Source organism: Cydia pomonella, chromosome 11 (genome assembly GCF_033807575.1).
Source record: "Cydia pomonella isolate Wapato2018A chromosome 11, ilCydPomo1, whole genome shotgun sequence".
NCBI classification, from domain to species: domain Eukaryota; kingdom Metazoa; phylum Arthropoda; class Insecta; order Lepidoptera; family Tortricidae; genus Cydia; species Cydia pomonella.
Genome location: NC_084713.1, coordinates 13374533 through 13393115, shown reverse-complemented (window position 1 = coordinate 13393115; position 18583 = coordinate 13374533). Strand labels below are relative to the sequence as shown.

The following is an 18583-nucleotide window of genomic DNA, read 5'->3' as shown; positions in this document are numbered from 1 at the left end:
AGAAATTTTCAGCAAAGAAAAATATATCTACCCATCAATATTCCGTGAGAAATAAAGTAACAAAACATATTATTAGTATAAAAGTCGATTTAGTTACATTTATGTATGCTCCCTTGTACATTTTTAAGTATGCTACTTTAACCTTGATAAAAATATTGCAATAGTTCAAAGTTTATACGAACATAAGTTCTAAAAAAAAGTCAGTAGCAATCTATAAGCTCTGGGCATGAATTATACTAGTCTTAGTCTGTATTGTATAATCCAGCGGCCCATTTCTCGAACGGTATTAGTCTGATATTATTAGTGTGTTGCCATGGCAACCCATACGATTTGACAGTTCGTAGACTAATAACATTAGTCTAATAACGTTCTAGAAATGGGCCCCAGGGGCCACCAATTAGTCTCTTCGGTCCGTTTTTTTAAATCTAATCATCGCGGTCCGTTTCTACTTGAGTTTATTAAATAAACGGATCCGGACCGCGGTCCGCAATTTGGTGAACCTTGAGTCCACCAAAATAATCCCTTAATTTTTTGATATTGAAAGAAATAGCTCTCTCAACAATTAACTTGAGGGTTTACTTGTTTACGTTCATGTGGTCCAGGGATACATAAGGTAGCCAAGTGTACGATAACCAACATTAATTCACTACCACATTACTCAACACGAAACCGTAAGCAAAGGAAACTTGTATTTTCTTCCAAAAAAACAGTATTTTATGCCTTATCAACATGCAACTATATTAGTATAGTTCGCATGTTTGAAAATGAAAATCAAGGTCACAGAGTAATCGAACTAGATTTGGAAATTGAAGTGGCGATTTGTATCAATGCTTAGGGTTTCAAAATTCTCGTTTAATTCACATCTTTACTAACGTCAAGTCGTAGCTCACGTCATACTGTTTGTGGCAGAACATAAATTATGCTAATATGAAATAGGAGAATCAACTTTTTCTGTTTATATTTTGTCCCGTCAGCCAGTCGTACAGTAGCAGTTTATGGGAAGAACTCTTATGCCACGGTATATTATCCTGCTTGGCTTGGTAGATAGTTCATCGCGGAAAGTGCTTATAACTACCACAAAAATACATGTTTGGTTCATTTAAGTGCTACAAAACGAGGTTCTAAAGGCGAGTGTAACCGTGGCAACGAGTAACAAGTGGCCTACTCGCCGTCGGCGGCCAGCTCCTGCTTGACGCGCTTGTCGCGCTGCAGGCGCTCGGCGGTGGCGACGGCGGCGAGCGCGGGCTCGTGGTCGTCGTCCTGCGCGTCGTCCTTGCTGTTCTCGTGCAGCAGCACGTACTCGCGCGCCGAGAACCCGAACTTCACCACGTCGCGCTCCAGCAGCTCCACGTAGCGCCGCGCTTCGATCTTCTTGTTGTTCACGAACGTGCCGTTTGCGGAGTCTGAGGAACAACTTTACAAGTTAGAGATTGCATGGATTCGCATTCAAGTCGAGAACCGCTGCGTACTGCTTTCAAGTACATAAAATATACTAAAAAGTATTCCCGATTGCCCATAGCGAGCTTTTAAATATTATTTACAGTACATATGGGGCTACTTTATAGCACTAGTGCGAGAAGTAGCATATTATGTTACTGTGTCGAACATTTAAAGGGCCATATGTACTGTAAAACGTTGTACGATACATGTGCGAATAGGTAATTCGCAACTCGTGTCGATTTAAAACACTCCCTTCGGTCGTGTTTTAATTTATCGCCACTCGTTTCGAATTTCCTATTTTTCGCACTTGTATCGTAATGTACTATTAGATACGAGAGATATAAAAGATTCACCCCCTTATTTATAAAACTTAGCAACATCTTACTAACCTCTGTTAAATTTTGTCTCGTTCTAACAAACATAAATATTGAAATGACGGATAGGGACAAAAATATATCAACTGTTTATTGGATTTGACAAACGTTCATGAATAACGCCAGTAAAATGCAAGTATTTAGAAATGATAGAAAATATAAAATGGCTATAGAGGCGTAGAATAACTAAATCGCTTAAATCATCACGAATAACTAAATCAGTCAAGGGATTTCGACGGATGTTGTTGTAACGTACCCAGGTCTATGACGTAGGACCGCACTCGGCGCCCCTGCGTGCCGTCGGGCCGCGTGAAGGCCGTGCAGCGGTACTGCAGCGCGGCGTGCTGCTTGCTGATGGACGGGTGTTGTTGTAACGTACCCAGGTCTATGACGTAGGGCCGCACTCGGCGCCCCTGCGTGCCGTCGGGCCGCGTGAAGGCCGTGCAGCGGTACTGCAGCGCGGCGTGCTGCTTGCTGATGGACGGGTGTTGTTGTAACGTACCCAGGTCTATGACGTAGGGCCGCACTCGGCGCCCCTGCGTGCCGTCGGGCCGCGTGAAGGCCGTGCAGCGGTACTGCAGCGCGGCGTGCTGCTTGCTGATGGACGGGTGTTGTTGTAACGTACCCAGGTCTATGACGTAGGGCCGCACTCGGCGCCCCTGCGTGCCGTCGGGCCGCGTGAAGGCCGTGCAGCGGTACTGCAGCGCGGCGTGCTGCTTGCTGATGGACGGGTGTTGTTGTAACGTACCCAGGTCTATGACGTAGGGCCGCACTCGGCGCCCCTGCGTGCCGTCGGGCCGCGTGAAGGCCGTGCAGCGGTACTGCAGCGCGGCGTGCTGCTTGCTGATGGACGGGTGTTGTTGTAACGTACCCAGGTCTATGACGTAGGGCCGCACTCGGCGCCCCTGCGTGCCGTCGGGCCGCGTGAAGGCCGTGCAGCGGTACTGCAGCGCGGCGTGCTGCTTGCTGATGGACGGGTGTTGTTGTAACGTACCCAGGTCTATGACGTAGGGCCGCACTCGGCGCCCCTGCGTGCCGTCGGGCCGCGTGAAGGCCGTGCAGCGGTACTGCAGCGCGGCGTGCTGCTTGCTGATGGACGGGTGTTGTTGTAACGTACCCAGGTCTATGACGTAGGGCCGCACTCGGCGCCCCTGCGTGCCGTCGGGCCGCGTGAAGGCCGTGCAGCGGTACTGCAGCGCGGCGTGCTGCTTGCTGATGGACGGGTGTTGTTGTAACGTACCCAGGTCTATGACGTAGGGCCGCACTCGGCGCCCCTGCGTGCCGTCGGGCCGCGTGAAGGCCGTGCAGCGGTACTGCAGCGCGGCGTGCTGCTTGCTGATGGACGGGTGTTGTTGTAACGTACCCAGGTCTATGACGTAGGGCCGCACTCGGCGCCCCTGCGTGCCGTCGGGCCGCGTGAAGGCCGTGCAGCGGTACTGCAGCGCGGCGTGCTGCTTGCTGATGGACGGGTGTTGTTGTAACGTACCCAGGTCTATGACGTAGGGCCGCACTCGGCGCCCCTGCGTGCCGTCGGGCCGCGTGAAGGCCGTGCAGCGGTACTGCAGCGCGGCGTGCTGCTTGCTGATGGACGGGTGTTGTTGTAACGTACCCAGGTCTATGACGTAGGGCCGCACTCGGCGCCCCTGCGTGCCGTCGGGCCGCGTGAAGGCCGTGCAGCGGTACTGCAGCGCGGCGTGCTGCTTGCTGATGGACGGGTGCTCCAGCGCGATGTCCACCACCTTCTTGTCGCGCCCGATCAGGAAGCTCGACTGCCGGTGGATGTACAGGATTGGGAGAGCCTTGTCACCCTTGAACGGATAAAATCTGGAATAAATTCGTACAGATGTGTAAATTAAAAAAGGAGTAAGAAAAACGCAACATTTTCTAGAATGTTTTTTGAATTAACTACCCCAAAATACCAAAACGGTCTAGAGTCAGACCAAGATAAGTTGGCAGCGATTTTGACAGCCCAGACGGTGCAAGTGTCAAGTAAACGTCAAATTTTATAGAAGTTAAAAGTCTAAAATAACCCGTGCACGGTCTGGTCTTGGTTTGGTTCTAGACTAGTGCTTCATAGGAAGAATAGCAACACTGATTAAGATCGGATTATTCAAAATTTTGCTCTATATCTTTATAATTAAAAGACTGACAATAGAAGACTTTGCAATGACAAAAATGCGGCAGTGACACTATAAACGTCAAAACCAGTTTATTGTGGCACTTGCACGCTTTGTTACGTCAAAGTTGGTGCAGAGTTATCTTAAACGGAGGATCTATTAAATTTTCGGCAACTTTTTTCGGCTATGCGACAACCGTCCAAAACCGATGCGAGTTCAAAGATCAACGCCAGACAGCAATGCCTGACGCTGATTTTTGTATTCGCCAATAGCTTAGCTAATTCTAGAGGCACTAGTCATGGGTGTAAAAAACGACTTACCTCCTTACCTCCACTGCCTCTTCGACTGCATGGTGTGATCAGGCTCAGAGTATTTGATAACAACAAATGGATAGGATATGTGTTACAAAAGCAGACTGGACTGTAGACTGGAAAAAAAAAGCAAAGGCCTTTGCCTTTACTCGTACACGGTTGTAAAGGAGGCTGCATCAGCTGGCAGGGCTGGACGGATCTGGAGGAGGCCGTACAAGACCGTGAACAATGGAAATCTGTTTCGAGATCACTATATCCCTGATGAGGGACAACAGGATTCATCATTATCATCATGTCACCCACCTCCACCGCCTCTTGGGCTGCTTGGCGTCGTCAGGCTCGGCGTACTTGATGACGACCCCGTTGACGGTGTTGGCGTCGGCCGTGAGCTTGCCCGACAGCCCGAAGTTGGGCTTCTCCTTGTCGCCGGGCGCGGCCGCGTCCTTGCCCGCTTCGGCTTTGCCCCAAGTGTAATCTTTCTCGTCGACGTTTGTAAATCTAAAAGAATAAGAAAGAAGTTTAGTTTAGTTTACTTAAGCTGTTGGTTTTCCGAATAAAATAAAATAAATAAATATTAGCCGATCGGTTTATCTCTACCTACCATTATATGAATTGCTATAAACTAAGTAGGGTAAAATTGTAGATAAATATTTCAAAGCTGATGAGTAATACAGACAGCTCATCCTATATTAGATTAAGTATAGTAGGCATCGGATAAAACAACATGCTAAAAATGTCTGCCACACTTAAAGGCGGACACTCGCTGGATGTTCTATCGTTATTATATACGCGCATAGCGCTATCACGCTCATGCGGCTCGTTATATGAGCCGTATGAGCGTGATAGCGCTATACGACGTACGAATTTGCATCAGTGTGATAACGGCGTAAAAGTTTTGCATTTAAAGATAATCTGCACAGTTCCCGTCGAGTATCTGCCAGTCTAAAAAGATGTTTTTGTAAACCAGTTTCTAATAGATTTACAAAAACAGATTATTAGACCGCGGCAGATACTTTTGATGGATAGTCTTAGCTAACATTAACATTATTGCAAATTATACTTCGTGAATTTTTGTTTTATTAACCCTTAAGTAGGCACAATAAAGTGAGATTAACCCTCCGTGACCCCTCAATAGTCGTAATGGTTCTTGTTAGAATAGTATTTTATGCAACAGTTGTATAAGAAGGGTCAAAAAAGGCGAGTGGCGTGAATTACAATGTGAGCCGGAGCCGTAGGAGAACATTGTAAAGGAATACGCCACGAGAATTTTTTTACCTACTTATACAACGTTGCATACAATATTTTTCCTACGAGTCAACAAAAATAAATCTTAATTTAGGTAAACAAATTACAGCAAAAGTATATAGCCAAGACGCGCGAGCATACCTTGTTACGCGCCCGGCCCGCCCCGGGCCGCGGCACGCGGCCGGCCGGTCAGCGACACCTCGTAACTCATGAGGCCCTGGTACTTGCTACTTGCTAAATTAAATTTTTGGACAGTTTTTTCTCAATTTTGGCCACCGTAGCCTACGGAGTCTAACAAGCAACGCTAAGCGGTCTTCGTAGTCTATGGGTGTTGCTATATTACGGGTGTCACATGCGTGTTTCTGACTTATGAAGTAATTATTTTTACTATGCAACCAAATGAATATTTTGTAAGTTGGCATCAATGCACTTAGTTTAAAACTGTATTTGTTTTGATTTTGTTAGGTTGGTAGCCATTAATCGCAGTAACATTATAGCTTATAAAAGCACAAGAGCTTTTATGAGGAATAGACAATATAGACTTTTCTTGAAATCTTTTATGTATGTTCTTATATTCGTGTTAACCCATTCAGGGCCCGTGACTCAGCGTATGGGTCATGTTCAAACAGTCGCGCAGGGCCCGTGACTCACATGTGAGTCGTGAATAAATTCTGATTTAAACATAAACAAAACTTAATATGACGAAATAATATAAGTATAATTTGAGCTAACAACCATCTTTATAAGGCATGTTGAAAAACATAATTGTAAACATGTTTTTTGTAGTGAAACAGGGTCTAGAATATTCAAGTTTGGTTTACTGGAAGTGTAATATAGTAAATATTCTGAAATTCGAGATACATACGTGTCCCAAGCAAATGGATAAATCTACATTTCAAAAATATCAAAAATATATTTATGCCTGAAGTTATTGACATGACTCAAGGTATGGGTCACCGTGGCCTGGCGCTAATTGTAAAAACTACACATATCTTCATAGCACGCAAAAATAAACTTTATAACTTGGTTTTAAAGCTTATTTCATGACGAAACTCGTTGCAAATTGTACCTTTTTACAATGGATTACTGTTTGGATGGTAGCAAGCAACATTTCTAAGGACCAAACTTATTACGATGCCAATATTTTTTTGTTTCATTATAAAAACAGGGCGGCTTAAACAGTCACCAACTAAATGGTATATTGTATTACCGCAATAGTAATAAATGGTATATTGTATTACCGCAATAGAAAGTAAGTAAGTAAATATTCTTTATTGCACCACAAAGAAGACAAATTTAAAAAACAGATTTACAATAGTGTGTGAGAAATATTTAAAAGAAAAGATTTTTCTAAACATTTTCGTGGTAATAAGTACTATAATACATTTTAAGTGCTCTATTGTTTATATTATAATGACTAGGGAATGCAATCCCGATCCCGCGGGATCCCGATCTCGCGAGATACCGTGTAATTTTTCGGGATCAATCCCGACGCATAATATGACGGGATCCCGTTTGGGATTGACGGGATTGGGCGGCAGTCGTCAGCGATGTAACACACGTATTATATCGTAAAGAACCGAACTAAGCAGAGATTAATACGGCAGTATTAAACGAAGATGACTTGCCTCTTTCAATGATTGCAGAAGATTTGAATTTACGTGCTACTGCTGTACAAACTAATATGTCACTTAAAGAGGAATTAGAACAAAATTTGCGAGCATCTAAAAGTCCCTTTACACGTGTATCCACGAGCTTAGACAGATTAGAGTCTGTCATAAAAAAGGAAATGGATTTATTTGAGTGTGGAGGAACAAGGGGGAGATTTTTGCTTTTTTCATATAATTGCTTCGACACGCTGTTGCCAACCAGTGTTGAGTCGGAGAGGGCATTCTCAGCAGCTGAGTACATTGCAACGGATGTAAGATGCCGTTTAGCAGATAACACTCTTAATACCCTTTGCTTTTTAAGAAGTCACTTTCAAAATCACTAGTAATACTCTCTAATTCCTTGTTGTTTTGATTCTTATTACAGTTATACTTATTGTTTTGATTACCTTTGTTAATTTCCAAGGAAAACTGATGATGATTTGGTTAATAATATTAAAGAATAAAGCTTTTTGTTTTCTGTCTATTAATACGTTATTTTAATTGACGTCACCATCACAAACATGCCGTTATTATCGTTTTAATTCATTCGAATTTTACTTTTTTTTAAATCTACTCGGGATCCCGAAAATTCCGGGATCCCGCGGGATTGATATTTCTAATCCCGCGGGATCTCGAATTTGCAATCCCGAGTCGGGATTGCATTCACTAATAATGACGTTTACCAAAACAAAGTTCATGACCGGCCACATGTAAGATTATCGGAGACACTTGGACAATAAACAATGGATGCACCTGGGCGGCGGCGGATTTAGCGGCGGTATTATCTTTAACGTGGTATTTTTGACATAAACTCAAGAAATGATTCACCCCATCCCCTCTATTAGGATGTATTTTAGAATAACATGGGAAATTATATTTATTCACGATTTATTCGTTGGCGACTTTATGCTCCTCTCTGTGCTCTTCAGTGATTTCGTATTTTGTGATTTTTGTGACCTTGGCTATGGATATTATATGAAAATAACAGCGCCCTCTTGACAATGATCATCTATTTCTGATCAGGCTTTAAAATGTTCATTCTTAGTTTCTTACAAATATCAACAAATTAGTAAATATATATATATTTTAATATGAACAGTAAACAGTTGGTTAGTAAAAATGTTGCATAATATTGTCCAACGGACCGGATTCATAAGCGGCAATTTCTTTGACGTTCGCGCCAGGCCCCGAGACCCATAAGCTGAGTCACACGTTTTAGCTGAAAACGGTTTGTATGGTGGCCCGGCGTGTTGTGTACGCTTCGTGGTTCGTGGCCATGAATGGGTTAATGAATGCATAAATGACAGATAACAGTAGAGGAGTAGGAAAAAACATAAAAACATACAAATAAGTAATGTGCTGACGAACATTGCCAAAATAAATATGACTATCTCATGGCATCCTTCCCCTAAGAGTAGAACAATGAGGCGACGGTACCTGGTCTTCCTGTCCCTGGGTTTGGAGTCGGCGGGTCGGTCGGGGCGCTCGGAGCGCTCGCGCTCCTCCCGGACGCCGGACTTGCCGCGCTCCTCGGCCCGGCGCCGCTCTTGGCTCTTGTAACGGGGGTCTGGACTTCCGGATCTTGACTGCTCTCTGATTGATCAAATTAGATGAGTGTGCAAGATGGGCTCGTATTTAGCTCGAAAAACAACTGCAACAAGTAGCGGCTAAACGGTATCGTTGCTCCGAGACGACTCGCTATCGTAATGCTATCGTCGAGTGACTGATGGGCTCCAGAGAAAAAAATCCGAAATGGCCGTTAGGTATATTCGCAAGTCATAACATTTTTCAAACTGAGAGGCTCGAAGTCGAAGATTCGGGAGTATCAGTCTGAGATCCCCGCTAAGTTTAAGACGAAAGGGAGGGCCGCTTCTCCATGCAAACGTAGTCCCCATTTTCCTATCTGGATATTAACATTATGGAAAATATTTTAACATAATTTGATGTATACTAACCATAGCTATGGGACGTTTGACTTTTTGATTATTGTAAAAGCTAGGAGGGAAAAACAGATCTCGTACAAATTTTTAAATGCGTGTAACTCTAATAATAATTAAAAATTCGAAAAAAATCAAACGTATAAATATAGCGCCGCGCGAAAGTTGCGAGATGCGACAGATGATTTGACGATTGACGTTTTTCCTCTCTCTCTCTCTCTGAAACTCTGAAAGTATACATATTTCTAATAAAATTTCGCTAGACAAATAGGCTATATAACTAGCTATTTTATACTAAAATTATAGTTATAGTATACAATTAAAAATAGACGTTTTCTTGATTACATGTACATTAGCGTGTTATTGTAGATATATTGGTGTTTAGACGTACCTGTGGTGAGGAGGGAAGGGCTTCGGCTCCGGCCGGAACGGGCGGTCGCGGCGTCCGTCGCGGGGCCTGCGGTCAAACGGACTCATGACTTCTCATACTCTCGCGATAACGACTGTCACAAGACGACATACATATGGGGTATAACGACATATCACTGCGATCATTTGTGACAATTTTTTGATTTTTTATCACAAAATCTATATCAGTGACGACCTTCGATTTAGACGGGCGTATTTTTACACTATTTGTCTAAGGTCCAATTTACAAAGATCAGAGATCGGAAAGGCTGTGATATTTTTAATCAGCATTCGTTCTGGCTAATATTGCTTATCAATATATCCAATTCAAAATTTTCAATATTTCTACATATGTCATTTTCGAAACATACATAAATAAAATATGCCCTTGCTGATCTCGATGAATTACATCCTAATTTTGTTCCTGAACATCTATAGTTTCTTAGAAACACAACAGTGTAAATTTACTGGGGTCATAATGTAAATTTACTAATTTACTACGCTTCCTGTGAGACTATTAGGGTGACATTCTAAACACAGTTGTATCACAATTCAATATTTGCAGCCCATAATGCATGAAAAAATGGATTTCTAGACAATTCGCCAGTAATTAGTCAGACCACGCTAAGTTGGCAGCGATTTTGATAGCCCAGATGGTGCAGTGTTATTTTAAATGTCAAACTTCCATGAAATTATGAAGTAAACTTAATTAATACTTGCAACGTCTGGGCTATCCAAATTGCTGCCAACTTATCTTGGTCTGACTCTAATTTTTTTGTTTTGTTTGTGTTAAATATTTATAATGCGAGGAATCAAAAATGCTGAGTACAGGTTACAAGGTGTATAGCAGGGATCACCAATTAGTTTCTTCAGGAGTCCAGTTCTTAAATTAAAATGACCATCGCGGTCCGTTTATACTCGACTTTATTATATTACCAAAAAAATAAAACAGGTCGGCGGTCCGGTTCTGGTTGTATAGTGTTTACGAATTTTTGGGGGGTGGTTTCATAGTTCACGCATGTAATATTATTCTCAGAGAGATCTAAGTTCACACATTTCACAGTTGTCTATTGAAGTTTGTAGTGATGAGGTTAAGACGTATCGTTTGGCAAATCTAGCGATTATAAACGAATAGGCGGGTGTACACAGAGCGATCATACGCGCGAGGCAATTTCCTCGCGCACAAAACGGCCAGTGTAGACGTGCCTTGGCAGAGGCGGCGCGCGCGTTTTCCTTGCCCAAGCGCGACCTTGGCCGAGCCGCTCGGTGTAAATTTTTCGAAATGCTCAAAGGTGCCTCAGACGTTTGCCGCGCGCCAGTCAGTGTCGACGTGTTTGTTTGTAGTGCGCGTGGTTAGTCAAAACGTTGGAAAATATATATAATATTTTGTATGAATACGAGTGTCGCAAATTGTCGTGTGCTTCTTTTCTTCCTCATTTTCTTTTGAATTGCTTTAAATAGCAAAATAAAAGAAACGCAAGCCACTGCAGTCATTACGGGCGGCGTCATTTTGAACGGCTGACTGAGTGACGCCATCTTGCCGAGCAAATTATCTCGGATGAGGCAAAAGTTACACGAGCACGCGGCCGCGCGAGGAAATTTCCCCGCGAGGCTGCTCGCTCTGTGTGGACCCTAATCGGATCGATTTTACAGCCGATTTTTGCATGTTTGTATTATTAATTAACGTTTTTTCACATCGTAATTCATTTTATTGTCATTTTGTTTTAAATGTATCTTTTTTATTACATAATCGATTTTTATCAACTTACGGAAATGTCATATTAATCGAAATGACAGACTCGACCACAAGACGTTTAAAAAAAGGAAAGACGTAATAGGTAACTGTTTTCGTGATAAATTATTATCGTAAAATATTCAATAACTAAGACATAAAAAAATTAAACGTATGTTATGATTCAGAAAAGCGGAATATTGTTATTACGTACTTGACAAACCCTAATATTATTAGGGGATTTTATTTATAATTTGAACAAATGTGTGAACTTAGATCTCTCGAACAATAATCGCTCAGACCCTAATCCAGCGGTACTCAACCTTTTTTTTTAATAAGGGCCACAAAGATAGTTAGTTTACCTTGTAGGGGTCGCAAGATGAATTTGCTTAAAGGTGACGTTCGGATGGCAAGGTATGTATCATGTATCTATACCAGGATCACCTGGCGGGCCACCTTAAAAAACCCGGCAGATCGCATCTGGCCCGTGGGCCGCAGGTTGAGTACCACTGCCCAAATCTAAACCAAATCATTTACAAATGACTTCAGGTATATTCAGACGTATCATAACCAATAATCAAAGTGATCTTTGATTTAAAAAAAAAAACACTTTTTTCTGAGAAAGTATTTCTGTAAATACGTTTTGCACTAAACAGTAAAAGATCATCTTAATTTTTGGTAGGGGGTATAATTAAAACTCTTTATAAACTATGAATATAGCATGGTTATTTGGGAATGTCAAGAGCCCAGACTTCAAAATGTTTTCAGTAATAACAAGTCAGCATTATCTTATCTGTAACATAACGAACAAAAATTCACCAACTCCAAGAAGCAATAGACACTCCTATAGACTTACCGTGACTCCCAATAAAAATCCTGATCTGACGATGATATACCTACTATGCAGATCCTATCATGGATTTAGTGCTATTGATATAAGTTCATCAATGAGTCAATCCGTTGTCTTTATTTTGTTTCTTTCTCATCATAGTGTTTATCCCGCTTGCATCCTCAGCTAATGCTGGGGGAGCCCAGGGTCTATCTTCTTTATGTATTTCTGTCATTCCAAACATATTCAAAATTAGTTCGTTTTTTATTGGATATCAATCGGCAGCTTTTTATTCGTTCCATTACGCATCCAAGATATAGATAATCAACATTTTATTTTTTATGAATATAAAGTTTCTTATATTTTAAATTTAATATCTATTTTTATTTTTCTAAATACTCAGTCTTTGTTTTATTGTGTTCACTGGTATTGATAAATTTTTGGTTATTATATCATTATCTTACTCTTGTAAATTCTTGAACTCTTGTTCTTCCCACGATGAATTGATTGAAGATTTACAGAAATAAATTTCAAACATCTGTTGTTGTTTTCCGATAAAATAATAACAATCCAAGCTAACACATGTGTGTACTTGTATTTCACCAGCAATACCATCTTCGGATGTAGACGATTTTTGTGGAATTTAAACATTCCATTCTTGAGGTTCCCATTATATTATATAGGCCCTTTATTTTAAATCTTATCTCTCCTGGGTCTCTCGATCAATAACTATCAGTGTATAAAAAATCCTTGGGGAAATTTCGTGCGTGTCAATTTACTCATGATTTAACTCAAACTTTAACTGTGTTTCCAGAGTTAAATATCTTGAATATTTTATTCCTCCATTAATGTTCTTTTGCTTGTACAGCTGTCGACGGTATACAAAGTTTTCACTGTAACTGTTTGCAAGTAAACTTTGTTTAGTCTGGAGAAAGTTATGTGGATGTCGAAATCAATAAACTTCATCCGTGATCCTTCATTTCATTTCATAGTTATATAAAGCTTAACTAAGAGTGTTTCACATTGTTTTGCATTGTTACTTTCAGAGTTAATCTATTATTCTGTCTTTTTATGATTCTTGCACAATTTCGATTGTTTAGTTGATGATTCATGTATATGATCCAAAACTCTTCTTATTATATTTAGATAATACTATAGAAAACAGAGTATTGAGATATATGTACAAGTAGTTGAATATATACTTCAAAGTAAATGGAAGACTTAGACATGGCGATAGATAAACGCAACTAGTAGTCATATCTAGTTGTACCTTGTGTTTTAAGTCGTAATCAGACTTGGTCCTGGACATCTAAGGGCTTGAGTAGTCAATGATTCGAATCCATCATGGTCCAAGAGCATATCGAGTATGCATCAAACAATCTATAACAACCGACTCACACATGCCTAGAGTATGTATCGTGTAATGTGCAAATATTAAAATATCTTTGCAACACCAACATGTTCTGATTTAATTCATTATAATTTTCTGTAGAGATGTCACTGTAAAAACAAATATAGTCATTTAACTTCGCGATTATACACTAGCCAGTTAAAGTTCGTAAACTCATGCTGTGGTGCATTCAACTGCACAATTTTTATTACATTTATAAATTCAATACATTGATAAATTAAACTTAGTTTTTATTTTTTACCACATACAATATAATATGAGTAATTATTCCGAGTTAAACAGTTTGGTGGTAAATAGTAATTACGTACCTTTCAGAGACGTATCCTTCTTCCCTGAACCTTTCCCTCTTGTCTGGATATTCCCTCTCGCGGTAGCGTTCTTCGGGAGGCTGTCTCCTGAAAGCATCATACATAATAACATAGATATATGCTTTTAATATTTTTGTAGTTAGCAAAACAATCCGCCATAATACGGACGGCTTAACCTCGAGCATCTTAGATTATAATGCGAGCAAAATGTTTGAAATTAGTGGCTTTTATCTTGGATCCCACTTAAAAGTTTTATTTACCTTTCCCTGTAATCCCTGCCATTGTCGTAGTCGGGTCGCTTAGGCCTTCTGTCTTCATATTGGTTGTAACGGTTGTACCCTAGAAAATAAAGTAAATCATGAAATGTGCTAGGAAACCAGACACCCCACAATATTCTTTCATAGCCAAATATAAATTTACCTCTAGGGTCCTCCCTGGAATGGTAATTATCGTCTCTGGGACGTTTGTGGTATTCTTCTACAGGAGACCGACGCTCATCATACCTTTGGTTCCTAGAAACATTTCAATATGGGTAAAGATACTGCATACTCAAATAGCTAATAAAATGACATTCATGGGCCGCTGGAAACTTTCACAAAATTACAAAATTTAAACAAAGGAAAACGTCCGAAACTTTGATACTTAAGATTTCCATAATAGAACTTCTTAAAAATATTCAGAAATTTCTGAGATCATTTCAAACTTTTTAGATTTTTTTTGCAGCTTGCACCTATGTATAGTAACATTATTTCTGAGCAAAATGCTATCATTTTTTATAAGTAGGTACAGACAATCCTGCTCGACCTACCTACTCAAAAATATGCTCATTCAGATATTTTGTCAAATACTTTGACAGGATTTAAAAATATTAACATTTTCAACACAACATGTATAACATGGTTAGCTTGACCAAAGATTAAAATGGACAGCAAATAAAAAAAAATGCTGGACTCAACTCAACTGGCATGCACTCTTACACCACTGTGTTCTTTTGCTGATTCTTTAAAGTACTATTAATACAATGCCTTTTATTAAACAACATTGAGATATATTTGATTGAATTAAAATACCTTTTATATTCATCATAATGTCTCTGCCTTTGACTGTATTCCTCCTCATTGGAATGAGTCTGGTCAAATTTCTCACTATTTTTATATTTGTCATATTGGAATCTGCAATGAGTTTACAAATAAACTCTGATGTTTAATTTTGTGAATGGGCTGATATTGATGATTGAAAAATGACTTTGGTATGAGTAGTGAATGCAATGTTTTGATAGGAGAAACAAAATAAAGTATTATGATGTAATATGCCTATGCTCAAATTCGAAAACCAAAAAAAAGAGAATAAAGTGTTGGAAAAGCATGGTATTGGAGAAAGAAGCAAGAGAGGATAAATGATAATCCAATTGCATGTGAACACAACATGAAAATACTCAATAGCATGTTTAGGTTCAAAGATAAGAACACATGGAGCTGGTTCTAGCCAAAAAAGAACACAAGAAATAAAATTGACTACACACACACCCAACTATTCTAAAACTTTGAAATACTGGCTACAATCCCACAACTACAATATAAAAATAAAAAAAACAATCTTGAATTTTTGAATTCAAAACTATTCTAAAATATTCAAATAGCCGGGTCCACACAGAGCGAGCATACGGCCCGGACCTGGCTAATACTGAAGTCTTTTGAGTCAAAGAAGAGAACTAGGCGTCACACACAGGCGTCATAATCAGTCCATAATGTAAGAAAGTATTAGTAAAATTCTATAAAGGACTGTATTTAAAACAGCAAGTCAAAAAGAAGTATTTTAGCCAATAAGGCTATGCAACTGATCAAAGAAACAAGCACCTTACAAAACAAAGCATTTAAAAAGGAACTTAGAAAAATTGTACAATAAAACAATGAAATCAAAAAATGCTATGAGACATAGAATTGAAAACATTAGGAGACACCTAGAAACCTTCAGTACTAAGAAAAGATTCAGACTACAGAGAAAAACCAAGGAATGGAGAACTTGTCTTCATCACCCTGGTGGCAACTGGCAACAAAACCCAATTGCGCAAAGATGTTATAAACATAGCAGATTTCTACCAAGGCTATACCCAGAGTATCACGATCAACCCGAAAGATATTAACCACGCATTTCTGAGGCCAAAAGAAAGAAAAAAAATTATATGAGTCAATTTCGTTATTAGTAAACCTGTCATTTAAAATGTTTTATTTTATTTTATAAAACCTAGTTTTTGCAAAATGTGGATGGATATAATGGTTAACTGGTAGGGAATGCCGTGTGGCATTAAGTCCGCCTTTTGTCACTGTATATTTTTTACAGTGAATAAAGTTTAAATAAATCTATCAATGAGGTAACTCTTAGTAACTCCACTAACCATCTAATTCAATAGCATTCTTGATAAAGAACATGTAACACAAAACTGGAAAAAAACTGAAATCTCTATCCGTCTTCCATATTAGTGCGACAGTGACAGTTGCGTTTCGATCGCCACAGAGCGTAAGCGATTTGCAAGTTGGCTACGCGGCCTGGACCTTCAGTCAACCAAAAATAAAATACAGACCACCCTAAGAGCACTGGAAAAACTGTTTAGGCATCATACTGAAAGAGAGAGTAAAATGCTCCAATATTAGAAAAAGTACACAAGTAGCTGATGGCTGATGCTGATGGGCTGGATATGTGGCAAGGCTTAAGGATGAGAGGTGGACAGTAAAGGTGACGAAATGGATAGGGTTTAAACTTAACATTTCAAAACAATTGTCTGTAGAATAATTAAGCTCACATGCTGCACATGCTGGGTTTTTAAGTGAATCCACTTATTATAATTCCTAGTCCATGTAATAAAATGGATATCATGCCCAATTTACACATTAATTAGGGTTAAGTGAAAGTTCAAAATTCAAGGCAAAATGATAAATTCCTTTTATTATTCCAAGATAATGGATTCCCATAGATTTTGTGTGAATTTAATTTAGCATCTATCACACTATAGCATGCAGGTTTCAAGTGCATGATTATGTTATGTGCACCTGTGATGATTATGTTATGAGCTGTATTGAAACAAATGAGTAGTAGAGAAAATCTCTCTGATTAGAAAAATCTTGCATAGGAATCATACCCACATGAATGGATGATAATATGAATATGACATAAGGAAACAGGATCAGAATAAGGGAATGATTATATGATGTTTACTGAATCATGGCAGTGCCATGGTAGCCAGCACAAAGAGGAAAATCAAGGAATAGCATAATCTCCTATGGAAATAGCTATAGACAAATGTTTTACACCAGAAAGGCAGCAAAGGGAAAGAGTGAAAGGATATTCAAATGTGGGCAGTTACCAGCAGAAAAGCACCACAGTAATATGATGATGACAGATAATGAATTTTGGAAAGAATTATAGTAGAATCTACCTGTCATTGCGTTCATGGGTATAGCGGTAGTGTTCCTGGTATCTGCGCTCTTTGCTGGAGCCCCGATAAAACCGCTGAACTTCCCGATCCCTTTCAACACTTTCTGCCGTCGACTGATGATAGTCTCGCCTACAAGAGGTTTCAATTTTGTAATGATCCCAAAAACTTTTAATGACAAATCTATTATGTTTAACTTAGAGAACGAATATCAATAAACTATTTTGAGCTCTGACGTAACAATTACATTAATTTATAGCACCAGAATATTATTGATGATAGGAATTAACTTACGGGTAATAAGTTCGAGGCTGGCCACGTTCTTCTGACGATTCACGGCGCTCCTTAACGACGCTATGCAGTCGCCTTTCTGTTGGCTCTTCTTCTTCTGTGACAATTAAATATTACAATTTGTTAAGAAACTTGTTAGTTGTTAGATAGCTCTTTAAACAAAACGAAAATCATAGTATGTTTACACTAACCAATTATTACACTAGCAGAAGAGCTGCGAGCTCTTTTAGAATGTTTGTGCTTATGCTTGTGTTTTCTCTTTTTTTTCGGAGAAATTTCACCTTCGCTGGCGGATGAAACTTCCTCAATTGACTGACTTTCCTCGGGAGACTCTGAACGCCTTTTCTTTTTGCCATGTTTCTTCTTCTTTTTCTTATGTTTCCGTTTCTTTGAACGCCTCTGGTCGTCGGAATCGCTCTCTGACTCTGAGGAGTCAGCACGTTTTCTTTTTTTCTTGTGCCGGTGTTCTGACGCCGAGGATTCTTCACTGTCGCTCTCCGACGAACTCTTTGATTCCACACTAGGTTCAGATTCCTCCGATTCTTCTGATGATGACTGGTGCCGCTTTTTAGACTTCATTTTATGTGAATTCAGTATGGATTGTAATGAAAAACGACAATTAAATGCAATAAAACAAATCACAAATTCCACCACGCAAAATAGCCAGCCATTACAGAAACAGATAAGAAAATGAATGGACGAACGAAAAAAAAGACAATCGGAACCAGTGTTGTCACATACAATTTTGGCGAAATGGTAGAACAGGGTGCAAAAACAGGTAGAAATGGGTGGAGTTTAAAATGAAAAATAGGTAGATCTACCACTCAATAGAAGTACATTTTTATGATTAAAAATGTGTATAAAATATTTTGAATTATTTATAAGTTTTTAATATTGTGACGTTAGTATTAGTACACGTGTTTATTAAAGAAATTGAAACAAAAGTTAGGATTTCCATTGTTTGTAGGTAATAAACCTGCTTGTATAATCTGTTTCTTTGGCAAGCTTTCATTAAATCGAATCGAAATTCGGTAGAAATTAAGTAATGTTCCGTCACATGTATTGAGAATTGCTTACAATTGTACCATTTTGAAAAATAGG

The 18583-nt window shown here is 39.6% G+C and overlaps 1 protein-coding gene across 3 annotated transcripts; it reads right to left on the bottom strand.

The window, feature by feature from the left end:
* Nucleotides 1-984: 984 nt before the first annotated feature.
* Nucleotides 985-18194, bottom strand: LOC133522892 (uncharacterized). 3 transcript variants are annotated; one of them, XM_061858357.1, is made up of 12 exons: nucleotides 17674-18192; nucleotides 17486-17579; nucleotides 17195-17323; nucleotides 14832-14933; nucleotides 14182-14273; nucleotides 14022-14100; nucleotides 13762-13848; nucleotides 9465-9530; nucleotides 8574-8729; nucleotides 4546-4740; nucleotides 2194-3638; nucleotides 985-1403 (listed from the first exon to the last, which is right to left on the bottom strand). In XM_061858357.1, exons 1-12 carry the CDS (start codon nucleotides 18059-18061, stop codon nucleotides 1162-1164), a joined length of 3075 nt encoding a protein of 1024 aa, XP_061714341.1. In that variant the 5' UTR covers nucleotides 18062-18192; the 3' UTR covers nucleotides 985-1161. The 3 variants fall into 3 exon arrangements, with proteins under 3 accessions (XP_061714341.1, XP_061714342.1, XP_061714344.1); XM_061858358.1 differs by lacking the exon at nucleotides 14832-14933 and having other exon boundaries at nucleotides 17674-18191; XM_061858360.1 differs by lacking the exons at nucleotides 14832-14933; nucleotides 17195-17323 and having other exon boundaries at nucleotides 17674-18194.
* Nucleotides 18195-18583: the final 389 nt, after the last annotated feature.